Source organism: Halichoerus grypus, chromosome 13, assembly GCF_964656455.1.
Source record: "Halichoerus grypus chromosome 13, mHalGry1.hap1.1, whole genome shotgun sequence".
In the NCBI taxonomy this organism is placed as follows: Eukaryota; Metazoa; Chordata; class Mammalia; order Carnivora; family Phocidae; genus Halichoerus; species Halichoerus grypus.
In genome coordinates this window covers 21,712,269-21,729,090 of record NC_135724.1, presented here as the reverse complement: position 1 = coordinate 21,729,090, position 16,822 = coordinate 21,712,269, and the positions used below count along the sequence as shown (strand labels likewise).

At 38.0% G+C, this 16,822-nt stretch overlaps 1 protein-coding gene across 2 annotated transcripts in view; it reads left to right on the top strand.

Moving 5' to 3' along the window:
- DCC (DCC netrin 1 receptor) overlaps positions 1-16,822 on the top strand; it is a 1,153,179-nt gene that overhangs the window by 528,598 nt on the left and 607,759 nt on the right. For both annotated transcript variants that reach the window (XM_078060292.1, XM_078060291.1), the window contains exon 3: positions 574-858. In XM_078060292.1, the coding sequence (XP_077916418.1) occupies positions 574-858 (285 nt within the window). The remainder of the gene's footprint in view (positions 1-573; positions 859-16,822) is intronic.

Genomic DNA, 16,822 nt, shown 5'->3' with positions numbered 1-16,822 from the left:
CCAGCATTCAAAAGAACTAGATCGTGGAGTGCCTGGCTGGCTCAGTCAGTAGAGCACATGACTCTTAATCTCAGGGTCATGAGGTCAAGTGCCACATTGGGCTTGGAGCCTACTTAAAAAAGAAGAAGAAGAAGAAGAAGAAGAACCAGGTCTTATTTGCAGGATTGTGTGAACTTGTGTGTGGAATTCCATTTCTCTGAACCTCAATTTCCTTGTGTGTAAAATTAGGATGATCTTGTGTATTCTGTTTATTTTACAAGGCTGTTTTATGAACAAAGAATAACAAAATAGTAAGCTTGTTATAATTGTTAAAAAATTGTTATAAAAAAGATTGTTGCTATAACAAGCCTGGCTTGTTAGAAATTAATGGCAATACCTTTATCATTTTTTTTTAGCCACAGAAACTATTGTAATGTCAGATATAATGTAGTAAAATATGAAGAGCGAATGAGATGAAATTTCACAAAACATAAAATACAATTTTCTATAAAGAATACAGATGTGATTATTTTTATTGGGGATTATTATGCCTTATCTGAAAAATTTATCCTTCCTTCTTTGTTTTTCCCCTAGGACCACTGAGGTTCCTATCCCAGACAGAATCTGTCACAGCCTTTATGGGAGACACAGTGCTACTCAAGTGTGAAGTCATTGGGGAGCCTATGCCAACAATACACTGGCAAAAAAACCAACAAGACATGACTCCTATCCCAGGAGACTCCCGAGTGGTGGTCTTGCCCTCTGGAGCCTTGCAGATCAGCAGACTTCAACCAGGGGACATTGGAATCTATCGATGCTTAGCTCGGAATCCAGCCAGCTCAAGAACAGGAAATGAAGCAGAAGTCAGAATTCTGTCAGGTACGTCTGTGCTCTTTATTTTCTTCAGAATTATATTGTTTGGAGTAGTTTGAACAACAATTTTCCCTTTAACAAATGCTTTGTAATTGTTTTTAAGTTCTGGGGTTTTGCTTTACATTTTTTTTTCTTTCTTTCTAAATGAGCCATTAGATGAAGGTAAGCCAAAAGCTTTCCTTATTCTTCCCAGTCTTGTAGTTGAAGTTTCCAGAGAAATACATATTTTCCTTATGTCTGGCTTCATTCAGGGATGCATTCACTCATCCCATTAATACACAATGAGTGCTTCTTTGTGTAAAGCTCACTTTACATTACTAATAATGCATTGTTAATGTATTATTTTATTTTCCCCTGATAACATTCTAAGAAGCAGTGACTATTATCCATTTTCAAAGGATGAAGGTGAGGCTCTGCAAGGTTAAGAACCTTCCCCAGGTTAATACTGAACATTCATTTACTCGTCAATTCATATACTCATTTCTGAGAAGCACTGTGCTATGTACAGGGTTGTAGCAATGATTAAGACTGACACAGAGCCTGGTTTGTTAGAGTTCTGGGTGAATGTGGACAGATAAATCATTACAATATAGTGTGACTGATACTATGATAAGGAAAGTTGTTTCTCTTATCTTCCTTTCTCTTCTCTGGCAAATCTAAGACTCTGGGCTCCTTTCCCTCTCCTAAATAACCAGAGGTTAGACTGGAGATTTTCTAACATCTCTTTTCTTGCAATAATTGCTACTATCTTCTGTCTCTGTAATATCTACTTTCTCATTTAGTTGCACTTGGAGGGTTTACAAAGACTCACTTGTGAGAATCACAAAGAAGACACACACTTGAGTAGTTGTGACAGACTCCCTATCAAAGCATTGATGTTGGCTTTTGTCTCAGTGTGCTGTGTGCAGTTATCACAGATCCTTCATCTAGGTAGAGGGTAACATTCCTAAGTCTTCAAAAGTAAACTGGCAGTTTGAACATTTCCAGGTACTTTGATAAGGACCTCTTTGAAGCCTCTTCTAATTCTTTCGTGTACTCTCTCCTCCATCAGTCACAGGGATACTGACTTAAAATGTGTCAATATCCATTGGCCCCACTGTTACCTTCCATCCACTAGGCAGTGACAGATGCAAATGTAGCATTTATTCCCAACACATACATGCATTTATTTAGGCATCCATTAGATACACAAAAATTTTAAATATTTATATTCATATGTCCTTAATAATGCATCTGAGTCAATCAGATGGGAAGCCTAGGTAAGCCACATAGAAAATTGTCAGGACTATGTTAGCCTATCTTAATATGACTGAAAGGTCTGTTTTCCAGAGGTATTAAGGGATAAAGTTGAACTAATTAAATATTAAATCTGAAATAGAAAGTTTTGAAAGACACAGAGACATAAGCATCAAATCACCATTTACATTTATTTGTTCACCTTGTAAGACACATTTGCATTATAATCCATGGAGATTTATTTAAAGCCAAACTTCATGTTGTTAATTTGACTAAAATCAAGAATATGTTGGGGGTACTTTGGGGTGTGTGTGTATTTTTTATCTGAATGGAAACTGAAATTTTTTGAAGTTACAGCTAATGAGAAATTTTCTCCAAGTTCTTTGAATTCAAATATAAACTTTATTTTTTAAATTTTATTTTATTTTATTATGTTAGTCACCATACACTACATCATTAGTTTTTGATGTAGTGATCCATGATTCATTGTTTTCATATAAGCCCCTGTGCTCCATGCAGTATGTGCCCTCCTTAATACCCATCATTGAACTAACCCATCCCCCCACCCCCCTCCCTTCTAAAACCCTCAGTTTGTTTCTCGGAGTCCATAGTCTCTCATGGTTCATCTCCCCTTCTGATCCCCCCCCCCCTTCATTTTTCCCTTCCTTCTCCTAATGTCCTCCATGCTATTCCTTATGTTCCATAAATAAGTGAAACCATATGATAATTGACTTTCTCTGCTTGACTTATTTCACTTAGCATAATCTCCTCCAGTCCCATCCATGTTGATGTAAAAGTTGGGTATTCATCCTTTCTGATGGCTGAGTAATATTCCATTGTATATATGGACCACATCTTCTTTATCCATTCATCTGTTGAAGGGCATCTCGGCTCTTTCCACAGTTTGGCTATTGCGGACATTGCTGCTATGAACATTGGGGTGCATATGGCCCTTCTTTTCACTACATCTGTGTCAAATATAAACTTTAAAAAGGACTTATATGCTGAGGTAATAAATACACACACACACACACATTATTGTCATACTTGGTTAAGCCTGTCTCGTATGCTATTGTAAAGGATCTGCTGAAGGAACGTATGTTTGTCCATTTATCATTGAGTTTGCAAGTTGGTTTAGAGGTCAAATATACAAACCCACAAGTACAAAATTGAGTGAGAGAATGAATGGATAGATGGATGGTTAGTCAATCCCAGTTTCTTTTATTTTTTATTTTATTTTTATTTTTTTAAAGATGTTATTTATTTGACAGAGAGAGACACAGTTAGAGAGGGAACACAAGCAGGGGGAATGGGAGAGGGAGAAGCCGGCTTCCCACAGAGCAGGGAGCCCAATGAAGGGCTCGATCCCAGGGATCATGACCTGAACCGAAGGCAGATGCTTAACGACTGAGCAACCCAGGCGCCCCAATCCCAGTTTCTTTTAATTGCCATTTATGATTTTCTCATTTTTAAAATCTTGCTAATCCTTTCTGAATCAATCTCTGTTTTCTGTAAGTACCAATCTGAGGAAGTAATAATTTACATGGATAAATGACCCACTCTCTATTCTAATGCTATTTAATCAGGTAAGATGGAGTCAGTTAAAATAGGAAACCATCAAATTATTAATCTGTGTTATAAACATTAAAGTGGTACCTGAATAGTCACCATTTTAAAAATATATATATTCTTCTTCATGGTCATTTAAGTACCCTCTTGACTGATGATGTTATCTGTTTTCGTGTTAGTTTGAAACATAAATGCTAATGTGTGTGGGGAGTTATCTAGTACTAATTAATATATAATTTGATGTTCTTACTCAAGTTTATGTAAAATAAAAGTTGCCTCTTTTATATATTAAGTGCTTGATATCACCAAGTAACTGAGATCCATTAAATTCAGATTTTAAGAATCAAAGAGTTGTTCTGAAATGTTGCTTTTCAATGAGCAATTTTAGTTTATTTACTAAATAAATAAATACCTATTCAACAAACTTTTGAGTGAATTTTATATACCTGTCATCATGCTGGTTGCTAGGATACAAACTTGGGAGACTGTGCCCTAAAACAGCAATAGCGTAGTGGGGAAAACATGGGGTGCCTGGGTGGCTCCGTCGGTTAAGCATCTGCCTTCAGCTCAGGTCATGATCCCATGGTCCTGGGATCCCTGGGGTCCCTGCTCAATGGGGAGCCTGCTTCTACCTCTCCCTCTACCTGCTGCTCACCCTGCTTGTGTTCTCTCTTGACTGTCTGTCAAATAAATAAATAAATCTTTAAAAGAAAAAAAAAAAAACAGACGAAGTGGACTGTGCTGTGAAGGAAGAAACATAGTGGCATCCCCTTACATAGAAACACCAGGTGCCAATTTTGAAAAGCAAGGAAGTGTACCCCAGGTCAGAAGAACAGCATCAATACAGCATAGAGAAAGGAGACATAATAGCTTTTCAGGTGACCTGCTCTTAGTCTTTTTAACAAGGTCATAGGGCACAGGAAGTGTTGGAGGGGAAGGACTGGAGGTAAGGAAGATAAACTGAAAGGAGGAAGATAAGGTAGAATGTGTGGCATTTACCTGGAGAGAATTGACCCAGAGTGGTATCAGACAGGATTCAGAAATGAAGATGAAGGAGGAGATCTTAGTTAAGGATAAGTCTCAGAAACACATCACATAGGGCATATGAGGGAGAGGATGGAATCCAGGCTCAGTAAAAGCTAGGTGGTGGCACTTTTCCCTGAGATTGGGCGTGGAATAGTGGCATTACTATGTTCAAAATAAATTGCAAACTTTTAAATGTCATACTTGGTTAAGATTTCCCCATAACATTTTATATTTTCCAGATAAAATGAATAATTATCTTTCATTCAGAGGTAGGGAAATCAGAAACTAATTTAATTTGACTAATGTTTTAAGACAGAAATTGAATTCTTGCTTATGAGGAATTGTACATTTTTAACAGAGTAAGTTAGTATTAAATTGTTGTTAAGGTTTTTTTTTTTTTTTTGGAAATATTGATAATGCAACACTAAGTAAGATTGAGATGGTTTGAAGTATTTTGTTGCATGTGATGGGGAATGTATGAGGTATTGAGGGGCCACTGGGATTGTCAGGTTCACTTTATTCAGTTCTCATGACATCCGAGTGCCAAGCAGTAGATTGAATTGCTGAATTATAATTCTGCTTTGGGCACTAGGTTGACTAAAATAACTGGCCCATACACTGAAACTCTAATTTCAGTTTTCTTAATGGCCTAATTGAATTGATCAATTGGTAATTCAATCTATTGTTCATTCGTTTAACTGCGATTAAATGACTCTTGGTCCTGGATAGACCTGAACTGTAAATATCTGTGCAATTAAAAGTATTGACTTTTAATGGAATCAATTGGACTAAAGTATGTTTTGAATGATTTTTCTCTATACTATTTATTTTTATTGAAATGCATTTTAACAGAAACATTTCAAAATTCATATTATTTAAAGGAAAACTTTTTTTTTTAGTTTTAAAACAAAGAGTTTCTGAATTGTGTTCAGGACAAAGAATTTATTATTGATGGGTATGTAAAACTTTTTAGTTTGACTAAGTATTACTTATATTACAATTACATTTTGCTTTCGTTTTATTATTTCTGCAGAATAATAGTTGTAGGAAAAAGCAAAGAAGACACGTTCTTTGTTTTGAAACTTACCATTGAGCCAGATAGTTCACTCATGTAGCCATATGACCAACATAAGGCAGGGAATGGTAAATTCAGGCAAGCATATCTAGTTCCAAATCAGCACAGACAAGGAATAAGTCAGTTGTAGGTGGAAAATTGGCAGATTCCTTGTAGAGATGATTCCTTTGCTAGATATTCAGGAGATAACCATTTGTAGAATGACAGCAGATGATAAATCTGGAATGAGAAGTTGAACATATTTTGTGGAGAACCTTGAATCCCATGAGTAGGAATTTAGACTTGATTCTATTCACTTTATTGATGGCTGGGAATCCTTGAAGGTTTTTGAATAATATATATCATGATATAAGCATACACACAGAAAAACAGAAATAAGAAAGTGAAGAGCAAATCAGATTAATGTATTATGATATTTTTATATCATACTTAATGTTTTTCACTACACTAAAGGATTTTCCCATAGTTGCCTTCTTTTTTGGCTAGTTTTTTTTTTTTTTTATGTTATGTTAATCACCATACATTACATCATTAGTTTTTTTTCTTTTTTTAAAATTTTTTATTGTTATGTTAATCACCATACATCATATCATTAGTTTTTGATGTAGTGTTCCATGATTCATTGTTTGTGTATAACACCCAGTGCTCCATGCAGAATGTGCCCTCTTTAATACCCATCACCAGGCTAACCCATCCTCCCACCCCCCTCCCCTCTAGAACCCTCAGTTTGTTTTTCAGAGTCCATCGACTCCATGGTTCGTCTCCCCCTCCGATTTCCCCCCCTTCATTCTTCCCCTCCTGCTATCTTCTTCTTCTTTTTTTTTTTTAACATATATTATTTGTTTCAGAGGTACAGATCTGTGATTCAACACTCTTGCACAATACACAGCACTCACCGTAGCACATACCCTCCCCAATGTCTATCACCCAGCCACCCCATCCCTCCCAACCCCCACCACTCCAGCAACCCTCAATTTGTTTCCTGAGATTAAGAATTCCTCATATCAGTGAGGTCATATGATACATGTCTTTCTCTGATTGACTTATTTCGATCAGAGTAACACCCTCCAGTTCCATCCATGTCGTTGCAAATGGCAAGATCTCATTCCTTTTGCTGGCTGCATAATATTCCATTGTATATGTATACCACCTGTTCTTTATCCATTCATCTGTCGATGGACATCTTGGCTCTTTCCACAGTTTGGCTATTGTGGACATTGCTGCTATAAACATCGGGGTGCACATACCCCTTCAGATCCCTACATTTGTATCTTTGGGGTAAATACCCAGTAGTGCAATTGCTGGGTCGTATGGTAGCTCTATTTTCAACTTTTTGAGAAACCTCCATACTGTTTTCCAGAGTGGCTGCACCAGCTTGCATTCCCACCAACAGTGTAGGAGGGTTCCCCTTTCTCCGCATCCCCGCCAACATCTGTCGTTTCCTGACTTGTTAATTTTAGCCATTCTGACTGGTGTGAGGTGGTATCTCATTGAGGTTTTGATTTGGATTTCCCTGATGCCGAGCGATGTTGAGCACATTTTCATGTGTCTGTTGGCCATTTGAATGTCTTCTTTGGAAAAATGTCTGTTCATGTCTTCTGCCCATTTCTTGATTGGATTGTTTGTTCTTTGGGTGTTGAGTTTGATAAGTTCTTTATAGATTTTGGATACTAGCCCTTTATCTGATATGTCATTTGCACATATCTTCTCCCATTCTGTCGGTTGTCTTTTGGTTTTGTTGACTGTTTCTTTTGCTGTGCAAAAGCTTTTTATCTTGATGAAGTCCCAATAGTTCATTTTTGCCCTTGCTTCCCTTGCCTTTGGAGATGTTTCTAGGAAGAAGTTGCTGTGGCTGAGGTCAAAAAGGTTGCTGCCTGTGTTCTCCTTTAGGATTTTGATGGACTCCTGTCTCACATTTAGCTCTTTCAACCACTTTGAGTCTATTTTTGTGTGTGGTGTAAGGAAATGGTCCAGTTTCATTCTTCTGCATGTGGCTGTCCAATTTTCCCAACACCATTTGTTGAAGAGACTGTCTTTTTCCATTGGACATTCTTTCCTGCTTTGTCAAAGATTAGTTGACCATAGAGTTGAGGGTCCATTTCTGGGCTCTCTATTCTGTTCCATTGAACAATGTGTCTGTTTTTGTGCCAGTACCATACTGTCTTGATGATGACAGCTTTGTAATAGAGCTGGAAGTCTGGAATTGTGATGCCACCAGCTTTGCTTTTCTTTTTCAACATTCCTCTGGCTATGCGGGGTCTTTTCTGGTTCCATACAAATTTTAGGATTATTTGTTCCATTTCTTTGAAAAAAGTGGATGGTATTTAGATGGGGATTGCATTGAATGTGTAGATTGCTCTAGCTAGCATTGACATCTTCACAATATTTGTTCTTCCAATCCATGAGCATGGAACATTTTTCCATTTCTTTGTGTCTTCCTCAATTTCTTTCATGAGTATTTTATAGTTTTCTGAGTACAGATCCTTTGCCTCTTTGGTTAGATTTATTTCTAGGTATCTTATGGTTTTGGGTGCAATTGTAAATGGGATCGACTCCTTAATTTCTCTTTCTTCTGTCTTGTTGTTGGTGTATAGGAATGCCACTGATTTCTGTGCATTGATTTTATATCCTGCCACTTTACTGAATTCCTGTATGAGTTCTAGCAGTTTTGGGGTGGAGTCTTTGGGATTTTCCACATAAAGTATCATATCATCTGCAAAGAGTGAGAGTTTGACTTCTTTGCTCATTTGGATGCCTTTTATTTCTTTTTGTTGTCTGATTGCTGTGGCTAGGACCTCTAATATTATGTTGAATAGCAGTGGTGATAGTGGACATCCCTGCCATGTTCCTGACCTTAGGGGGAAAGCTCTCAGTTTCTCCCCATTGAGAATGATATTTGCTGTGGGTTTTTCATAGATGGCTTTTATGATATTGAGGTATGTACCCTCTATCCCTATACTCTGAAGAGTTTTGATCAAGAAAGGATGCTGTACTTTGTCAAATGCTTTTTCTGCATCTACTGAGAGGATCATATGATTCTTGTTCTTTCTTTTATTAATGTACTGTATCACGTTGATTGATTTACGGATGTTGAACTAACCTTGCAGCCCAGGGATGAATCCCACGTGGTTGCGGTGAATAATCCTTTTAATGTACTGTTGGATCCTATTGGCTAGTATCTTGGTGAGAATTTTTGCATCCATGTTCATCAAGGATATTGGTCTGTAATTCTCCTTTTTGATGGGGTCTTTGTCTGGTTTGGGGATCAAGGTAATGGTGGCCTCATAAAACGAGTTTGTAAGTTTTCCTTCCATTCTATTTTTTGGAACAGTTTCAGAAGAATAGGTATTAATTCTTCTTTAAATGTTTGGTAGAATTCCCCTGCGAAGCCATCTGGCCCTGGGGTTTTGTTTGTTGGGAGATTTTTGATGACTGCTTCAGTTTCCTTAGTGGTTATAGGTCTGTTCAGGTTTTCTATTTCTTCCTGGTTCAGTTTTGGTAGTTTATACATCTCTAGGAATGCATCCATTTCTTCCAGGTTATCTAATTTGCTGGTATATAGTTGCTCATAATATGTTCTTATAATTGTTTGTATTTCTTTGGTGTTGATTGTGATCTCTCCTCTTTCATTCATGATTTTGTTGATTTGGGTCATTTCTCTTTTCTTTTTGATAAGTCTGGCCAGGGGTTTATCAATCATGTTAATTCTTTCAAAGAACCAGCTCCTAGTTTCATTGATCTGTTCTACTGTTCTTTTGGTTTCTATTTCATTGATTTCTGCTCTGATCTTTATTATTTCTCTTCTCCTACTGGGTTTAGGCTTTATTTGCTGTTCTTTCTCCAACTCCTTTAGGTGTAGGGTTAGGTTTTGTATTTGAGATCTTTGTTGTTTCTTGAGTAAGGCTTGTATTGCTATATACTTTCCTCTTAGGACTGCCTTTACTGTATCCCAAAGATTTTGAATAGTTGTGTTTTCATTTGTTTCCATGAATTTTTTAAACTCTTCTTTAATTTCCTGGTTGACCCATTCATTGTTTAGTAGGATGCTCTTTAGCCTCCATGTATTTGAGTTCTTTCTGACTTTCCTCTTGTGATTGAGTTCTAGTTTCAAAGCATTGTGGTCTGAAAATATGCGGGGAATGATCCCAATCTTTTGGTACCATTTGAGAACTGATTTTTGACCTAGGATGTGATCTATTCTGGAGAATGTTCCATGGGCACTAGAGAAGAATGTGTATTCTATTGCTTTGGGATGGAATGTTCTGAATATATCTGTGAATTCCATTTGGTCCAGTGTGTCATTTAAAGTCTTTAGTTCCTTGTTGATCTTTTGCTTAGATGATCTGTCCATTTCAGTGAGGGGGGTGTTAAAGTCCCCCACTATTATTGTATTGCTGTCTATGTGTTTCTTTGCTTTTGTTATTAATTGGCTTATATAAGTGGCTGCTCCCATGTTAGGGGCATAGATATTTACAATTGTTAGATCTTCTTATTGGATAGACCCTTTAAGTAGGATATAGTGTCCTTCCTCATCTCTTACTACAGTCTTTGGTTTAAAATCTAATTTGTCTGATATAAGGATTGCCACCCCAGCTTCCTTTTGGTGTCCATTAGCATGGTAAATGGTTTTCTACCCCCTCACTTTCAATCTGGGGGTGTCTTTGGGTCTAAAATGAGTCTCCTGCAGATAGCGTATCGATGGGTCTTGTTTTTTTATCCAATCTGATAGCCTGTGTCTTTTGATTGGGGCATTGAGCCCATTTACATTCAGGGTAACTATTGAAAGATAGGAATTTAGTGCCATTGTATTGCCTGTAAGGTGACTGTTACTCTATATTGTCTGTGTTCCTTTCTGGTCTGTGTTGCATTTAGTCTCTCTCTTTGCTTAGAGGACCCCTTTCGATATTTCTTGTAGGGCTTCGTGTTTGCAAATTCCTTTAGTTTTTGTTTGTGCTGGAAGCTTTTTATCTCTCCTTCTATTTTCAATGACAGCCTAGCTGGATATAGTATTCTTGGCTGCATATTTTTCTCGTTTAGTGCTCTGAATATATCATGCCAGTCCTTTCTGGCCTGCCAGGTCTCTGTGGATAGGTCTGCTGCCAATCTAATGTTTCTACCATTGTAGGTTACAGATCTCTTGTCCTGAGCTGCTTTCAGGATTTTCTCTTTGTCTCTGAGACTCATAAGTTTTACTATTAGATGTCGGGGTGTTGACCTATTTTTATTTATTTTGAGGGGAGTTCTTTCTGCCTCCTGGATTTTGATGCCTGTTTCCTTCCCCAAACTAGGGAAGTTCTCTTCTATAATTTGCTCCAATATACCCTCTGCCCCTCTCTTTCTTCTTCTTCTGGGATCCCAATTATTCTAATGTTTCGTCTTATGGTATCGCTTATCTCTCGAATTCTGCTCTTGTGATCCAGTAGATGTTTATCTCTCTTTTTCTCACCTTCTTTATTCTCCATCATTTGGTCTTCTATATCACTAATTCGCTCTTCTGCCTCATTTATCCTAGCAGTTAGCACCCCCATTTTTGATTGCACCTCATTAATAGCCTTTTTGATTTCGACTTTGTTAGATTTTAGTTCTTTTATTTCTCCAGAAAGGGTTTCTCTAATAACTTCCATGCTTTTTTCAAGCCCAGCTAGTATCTTTAAGATCATCATTCTGAACTCTAGTTCTGACATCGTACTAATGTCCATATTGAGTAGGTCCCTGGCAGTTGGTACTGCCTCTTGTTCTTTTTGTTGAGGTGATTTTTTCCATCTTGTTATTTTGTCCAGAGGAGAATAGATGAATGAGAGAACAAAATTCTAACAGGGTAACAACGTCCCCGGAAAATATACTCTAAACAAATCAGAAAAGACCTGAAACCAGGGGAAAAGAAAGGGAAAGAAAGAAAAAAGAAAAAGAAAAAGATAAAAACAAACAAAAACAGAACAAAACAGAATATGATCAAATATGATCAGGCTGGTGCATAGATCGGTGCCACATACTAGATTTTGGGTGTATTTTGGTCTATTAGAAGAAAGTGCCTCCCAAAATTTTAAGGAAAGAAAAACTTATATATGTACAAAAATAAGGGTTGATATGAGGAAGGGATGGAATATGACTGTAAAGATGAAAATTATAAAAGATTTTATAAAAGGAATTGATAAGAATTTGTTTGAAAAAAGAAAGAAGAGGATTTAAAAAAAAAAAGGAAAAAAAAAAAGGGAGAGAATGTGATCAGGCAGGAGTCTAGAACAAAGCCATATACTAGAGAAATTTTAAAGAGAGAACAACTTATATGTATATGCCAAAAATAAGGGTAACTTATGAAGGGATAGACTATGACTCAAAAAATGAAAAATAAAAAATGTTTTTTAAAAAAGGGATTGATAAGATGTTGGTTGAAAAAGGGAAAAAGAAAAATTCAAAAAAAAAAAGTTAAAAAAGAAAAAAATTAACTTTGAAAGACTAAAGAATCATGGTAAAAAAGCCATGAATTCTATGTGCAGTATTCCCCTAGCGCTGGTGTTCTGCTGTTCTCATTGATTGGTAAAGTTGGTCTTGGCCAGCTGTTCTTGCTGATCTTCTGGGGGAGGGGCCTGTTGCCATGGTTCCCAAATGTCTTTGCTGGAGGTGGAATTGCCCTACCCTTGCTGATCGGGGCTAAGTAATCTGCTCGGTTTTGCTCTTGGGAGCTTTTGTTCCCTGCAAGCTTTCCATACAGCTTTGGAGGCCGAGAGTGAAAATGGCAGCCTTCCAATCTCCGCCCGGGAGGAGCTGAGAACTCGGGGCCCGTGCCTCAGTGATCCTCCAGAGAAAAGCAGTCAATCACTCCCGTCTCCCTGGTCTCCAGCCGCACTCCGTGCTCACCTGGCCTGGACCGAGCATTTCTATCTCTGGTGCACAACCCCGTGTGAAGTCTCCAAACCCAGCAGATCCCTGCAGTGCGCTCCCGCGCCGCTCCTCCCAGGGGAGAAAGGGGCGTCTCCCCAGATCTGCCGCTTGTTGGGTCCCTGCTGGAGGAGCAGTGGCCTGACTGTGCCGCAGATCACGGTTTATGGCAACCCCGAGCTGAGAGCCTGCTCCTCAGCTCTGTCTCTGCAGCTGGCTTCCCCGCTCCGATACCTGGGAGCTCTGCCGCACTCAGGCACCCCCGGTCTTTCTGTGACCCCAAGGGTCCTGAGACCACACTATCCCAGCGAGCGTTCCATCCCCCCCCCCCCCCCCCCCCCCCGCTTAGCCACTGAAGTGACATCCCTCAGTGGAGCCAACTTCTAAAAGTTCCAATTTTGTGCTCCACTGCTCTATCACTTGCCAGAAGCGGCTGACGGAGGCCCCCTCCCCCACTGTCTATCCTCCCGAATATCGCCTCAGTATCACTTCTCTGCATGTCCTACCTTCCAGAAAGTGGTCGCTTTTCTGTTCAGAGAGTTGTTGCTATTCTTTTCTTCAGTCTCCTGTTGAGTTCGTAGGTGTTCAGAATGGTTTGATCCCCATCCAACTGAATTCCTGGGACCAGAGGAAATCCAGGTCTCCTACTCCTCCACCATCTTGCTCCTACATCATTAGTTTTTGATGTAGTGTTCCATGATTCATTGTTTGCGTATAACACCCAGTGCTCCATTCAATATATGCCCTCTTTAATACTCATCACCAGGGTACCCTATCCCGTCAACCCCTCCCCTCTAGAACCCTCAGTTTGCTTCTCAGAGTCCATAGTCTGTCATAGTTCGTCTCTCCCTCCAATTTCCCCGCCTTCATTTTTCCCTTCCTACTATATTGTTCTTTTTTTTAACATGTAATGCATAATTTGTTTCAGAGGTACAGGTCTGTGGCTAGTTTTGAATAAAACTCTTATGCCATGCTATAAACAGAACACTATTAACCTTTCATAGATCTAAGTTGGATAAAATGGATTCTTCTGCTTATCTCTTACATGTACGTAGAAAAGAATGAAATATAAGACTATATTATATTTGAACCATGTGACGTCCATATTTCCTGAATATTATGTCAGACTTAATTCAGACTGCATGAAGGAGTCAGCATGTGGACTACCACAGTCCATTTCATATTGAGTTAATATTGATCTATTGAACTATTATTATAATAAGTTGCTAAAAGCGTGGTGTATGACACCAGAGGAAGTATAAATCTCAGTCATACCACTTACTGGTAGTGCAATTTAGGGCAGGTTACATAATCTAAATCTTTATTTATTTTGCAAAATGTAGAGAGTAATGTCACATTGCTTAGGATGGTTATGAGGTTTTAACTTAAGAGGCCAAATACAATGTCTGGAATTGCTAGGTCCTAAGTAACTATTGTAATTACTTTCATATTTTAGAAATTCCAGTCTTAAAGAATTTGATTCTCATGTCAAGATTATTTATCTGAGAGTAAATTACCTGATTTTGATTCTGGGTATCTAAGTGTTCATTTGTTTAGTGGTAGCTATACATATTTTATGCTATTTACCCACAATACTATGTTTCTGCATTTGCTTTTCACATCTATTGAAAGGCAGAGTATACTCAACTATTTCTTCTTTAGTAATGCATTGCCCCATGATTTTCACCCTAAACTTTGCATTAACATCATTTTGTTTGCTATACAAAATATTGCGAGGGACACTGGCTTAGAAGTAAGAGTTAGAAGATAAATAAGACTTCTAGTGTTTGATCTTTATTAGCAATTACCAATTCACTGAATCTTCTAAAATCCTTAGTTTCCTTATTTGTTGAGAGAAAATGTTGGCCTAGAACGCCTTTCCAAGTTTTCTCACTACCAGGGCTCTCATTTATTATTTTATCCCACATTCATCTCCAACTTCACTTTTGTAATCACGATGTTTAAGAGTTCAAGTTTGCTAGACAAACTCTATTAAAAACTAGGGGCACCTGGGTGGCTCAGTTGGTTGAATGTCTGACTTGATTTTGGCTCCGGTCATGATCTCATGGTCATGAGATCAAGCCCCACATTGGGCTCTGCACTGGGTTTGGAGCCTGATTAAGATTCTCTCTATGAGCGAAAAAAAAAAAAAAAAGATTCTCTCTCTGCCTCTCTCTCTGCCCCCACCCAGCTCTCTCAAATAAATAAATAAATAAATAAATAAATAAATAAATAAATAAATATTGGGGGTGCCTGGGTGCCTCAGTTAATTGAACAGCCGACTCTTGATTTCAGCTCAGGTCATGATCTCAGGGTCCTGGGATTGAGCCCCACATAGGACTCCATGCTCGATAGGGAGTCTGCTTGAGGATTTCTCTCCCTCTCCCTCTGCCTCTCCCCCAACTTGCTCTCTCCTCTCTCTCTCTCAAATAAATAAATAAATCTTTAAAAAAAAGAAAACAAAACTATAACACCATGCTAAAATACAATCATTGTCAAAATCAATCTCATAAAATATGAGATTATCCTACTTTTAAATTAATTTAAAAAAATTGTTTAAAAAAACAATGGCTTTAAGCTGGTTTATGTTGTCATAAAAAGCACAACTAAAGAAAATAAGATACCTTTTATTGTATACAACTGGCCATGTAGTGAAATGACTAAGTCCCACATCATGATGTCCTCCACTCCCCCACCCCCAACCATGATAGCTTTAGCTTGCCCTCTTTGGGAACCAGGGCTGGGCAGAACATGGAAACCAATGGACATTCATGCTATATTAGAGTTTGTTATTGTAAGTCAGGTCTTTTAACCAATGTGAGATAGTAGAGATAATCAGTGTTTCATATGCAGTTAATGAAATTCCATTCAGATCCACAAAGTTTATATGTTAGTAAGCCTAAGCTGACTTGCAGTGGATAAATAGACAGTATCTCTTTGATTCTTGAATTTATTAACAACAACAACAACAAAAAAGTTTTCATCTCTCAGTGCTGTTTTGGGGACATCAATCTAGTCCAGGATTCCAAGTTAAAAGTATTTGAAATACTGGGTGATCTATTACATTTTTCTTGCCATGCCTATCATTCTAATGTCACTAGTGATCTCTCCCTCACCAGTCCCACTAATTTTTCTATTTTCATTCTTGACCTTGAGTGATATTACACATTGTTTATGTGATCTCCTCTTAACTCCCATCATCTGATATGTTGCTATTTCATACAAGGTCAAAAACAAAACCGTATACTTGGAATTGTCCTCTGTAAGGAGGAAAGAAGGTTCCTTGAAAAAAGAATTTTCTTTTCCCAGGAGTCTTTTAGGGCTGATATATGGTCAGCTGTGCATTTACTAGGAATATGACACTTAGTGGCTCCAGGGTGGGTGACTAAAGGGTCCCGCAATCTGTCCTGACTCACAAACAAGAGGCTTTCTCTGAGTGTGTGTAGAAGCCAAACCTGTAACTTACGAGCGCAAAAGTCACAAAAATCAGTGAGGTACTAGTTAAGCTTCCTTCTCTGGTCCTGCTTGATATCAATTTATTCCTAGAGCATAAAAAAGACGTATTTAGTCATGAGTTATGGGCATACCTTTATTTTTTCAACATTGGCCAAATAGGAAATAACCCAAATACTTTTTTTTTATTCTTTAACAAAAACAAGAGTTAGAATGGGGTGTCTGGGTGGCTCAGTGGGTTAAGTGTCTGCCTTTGACTTTGGTCATGATCCCAGGGTCCTGGGATAGAGCCCTGTGCCTACTCAGCGAGGAACCTGCTTCTCCCTTTCCTCCCTGCTTGTGCTCTCTCTTGCTATCTCTGTCACTATCTGTCTCTCTCAAATAAAATCTTAAAAAAAAAAAAAAAGAATCTTAAAAAAATCTTAAAAAATACAGAATACATAATCAATTACTTTTCTAGAAAATTTTAAATGCTACTTTATGCATTATATAAATTATGAAGATTTCTGGGTTCCCTAAACTAACTTTGACACATCATAATGACAGAATTTGTTTTCTGGGACTCTACTGTCGGCTGTAAAATTACCAAAAAAAAAAAAAAAATCATTCTATAAATGAAAAACCACTTCCTTCAACCCTGCCACAAAATGAAACTGGTAGACTCAAAATTTGCCTGTGAGACAGAAGGGATATAGCCATATGCCAATGATAAGAATAGACACTCCGCTTTCT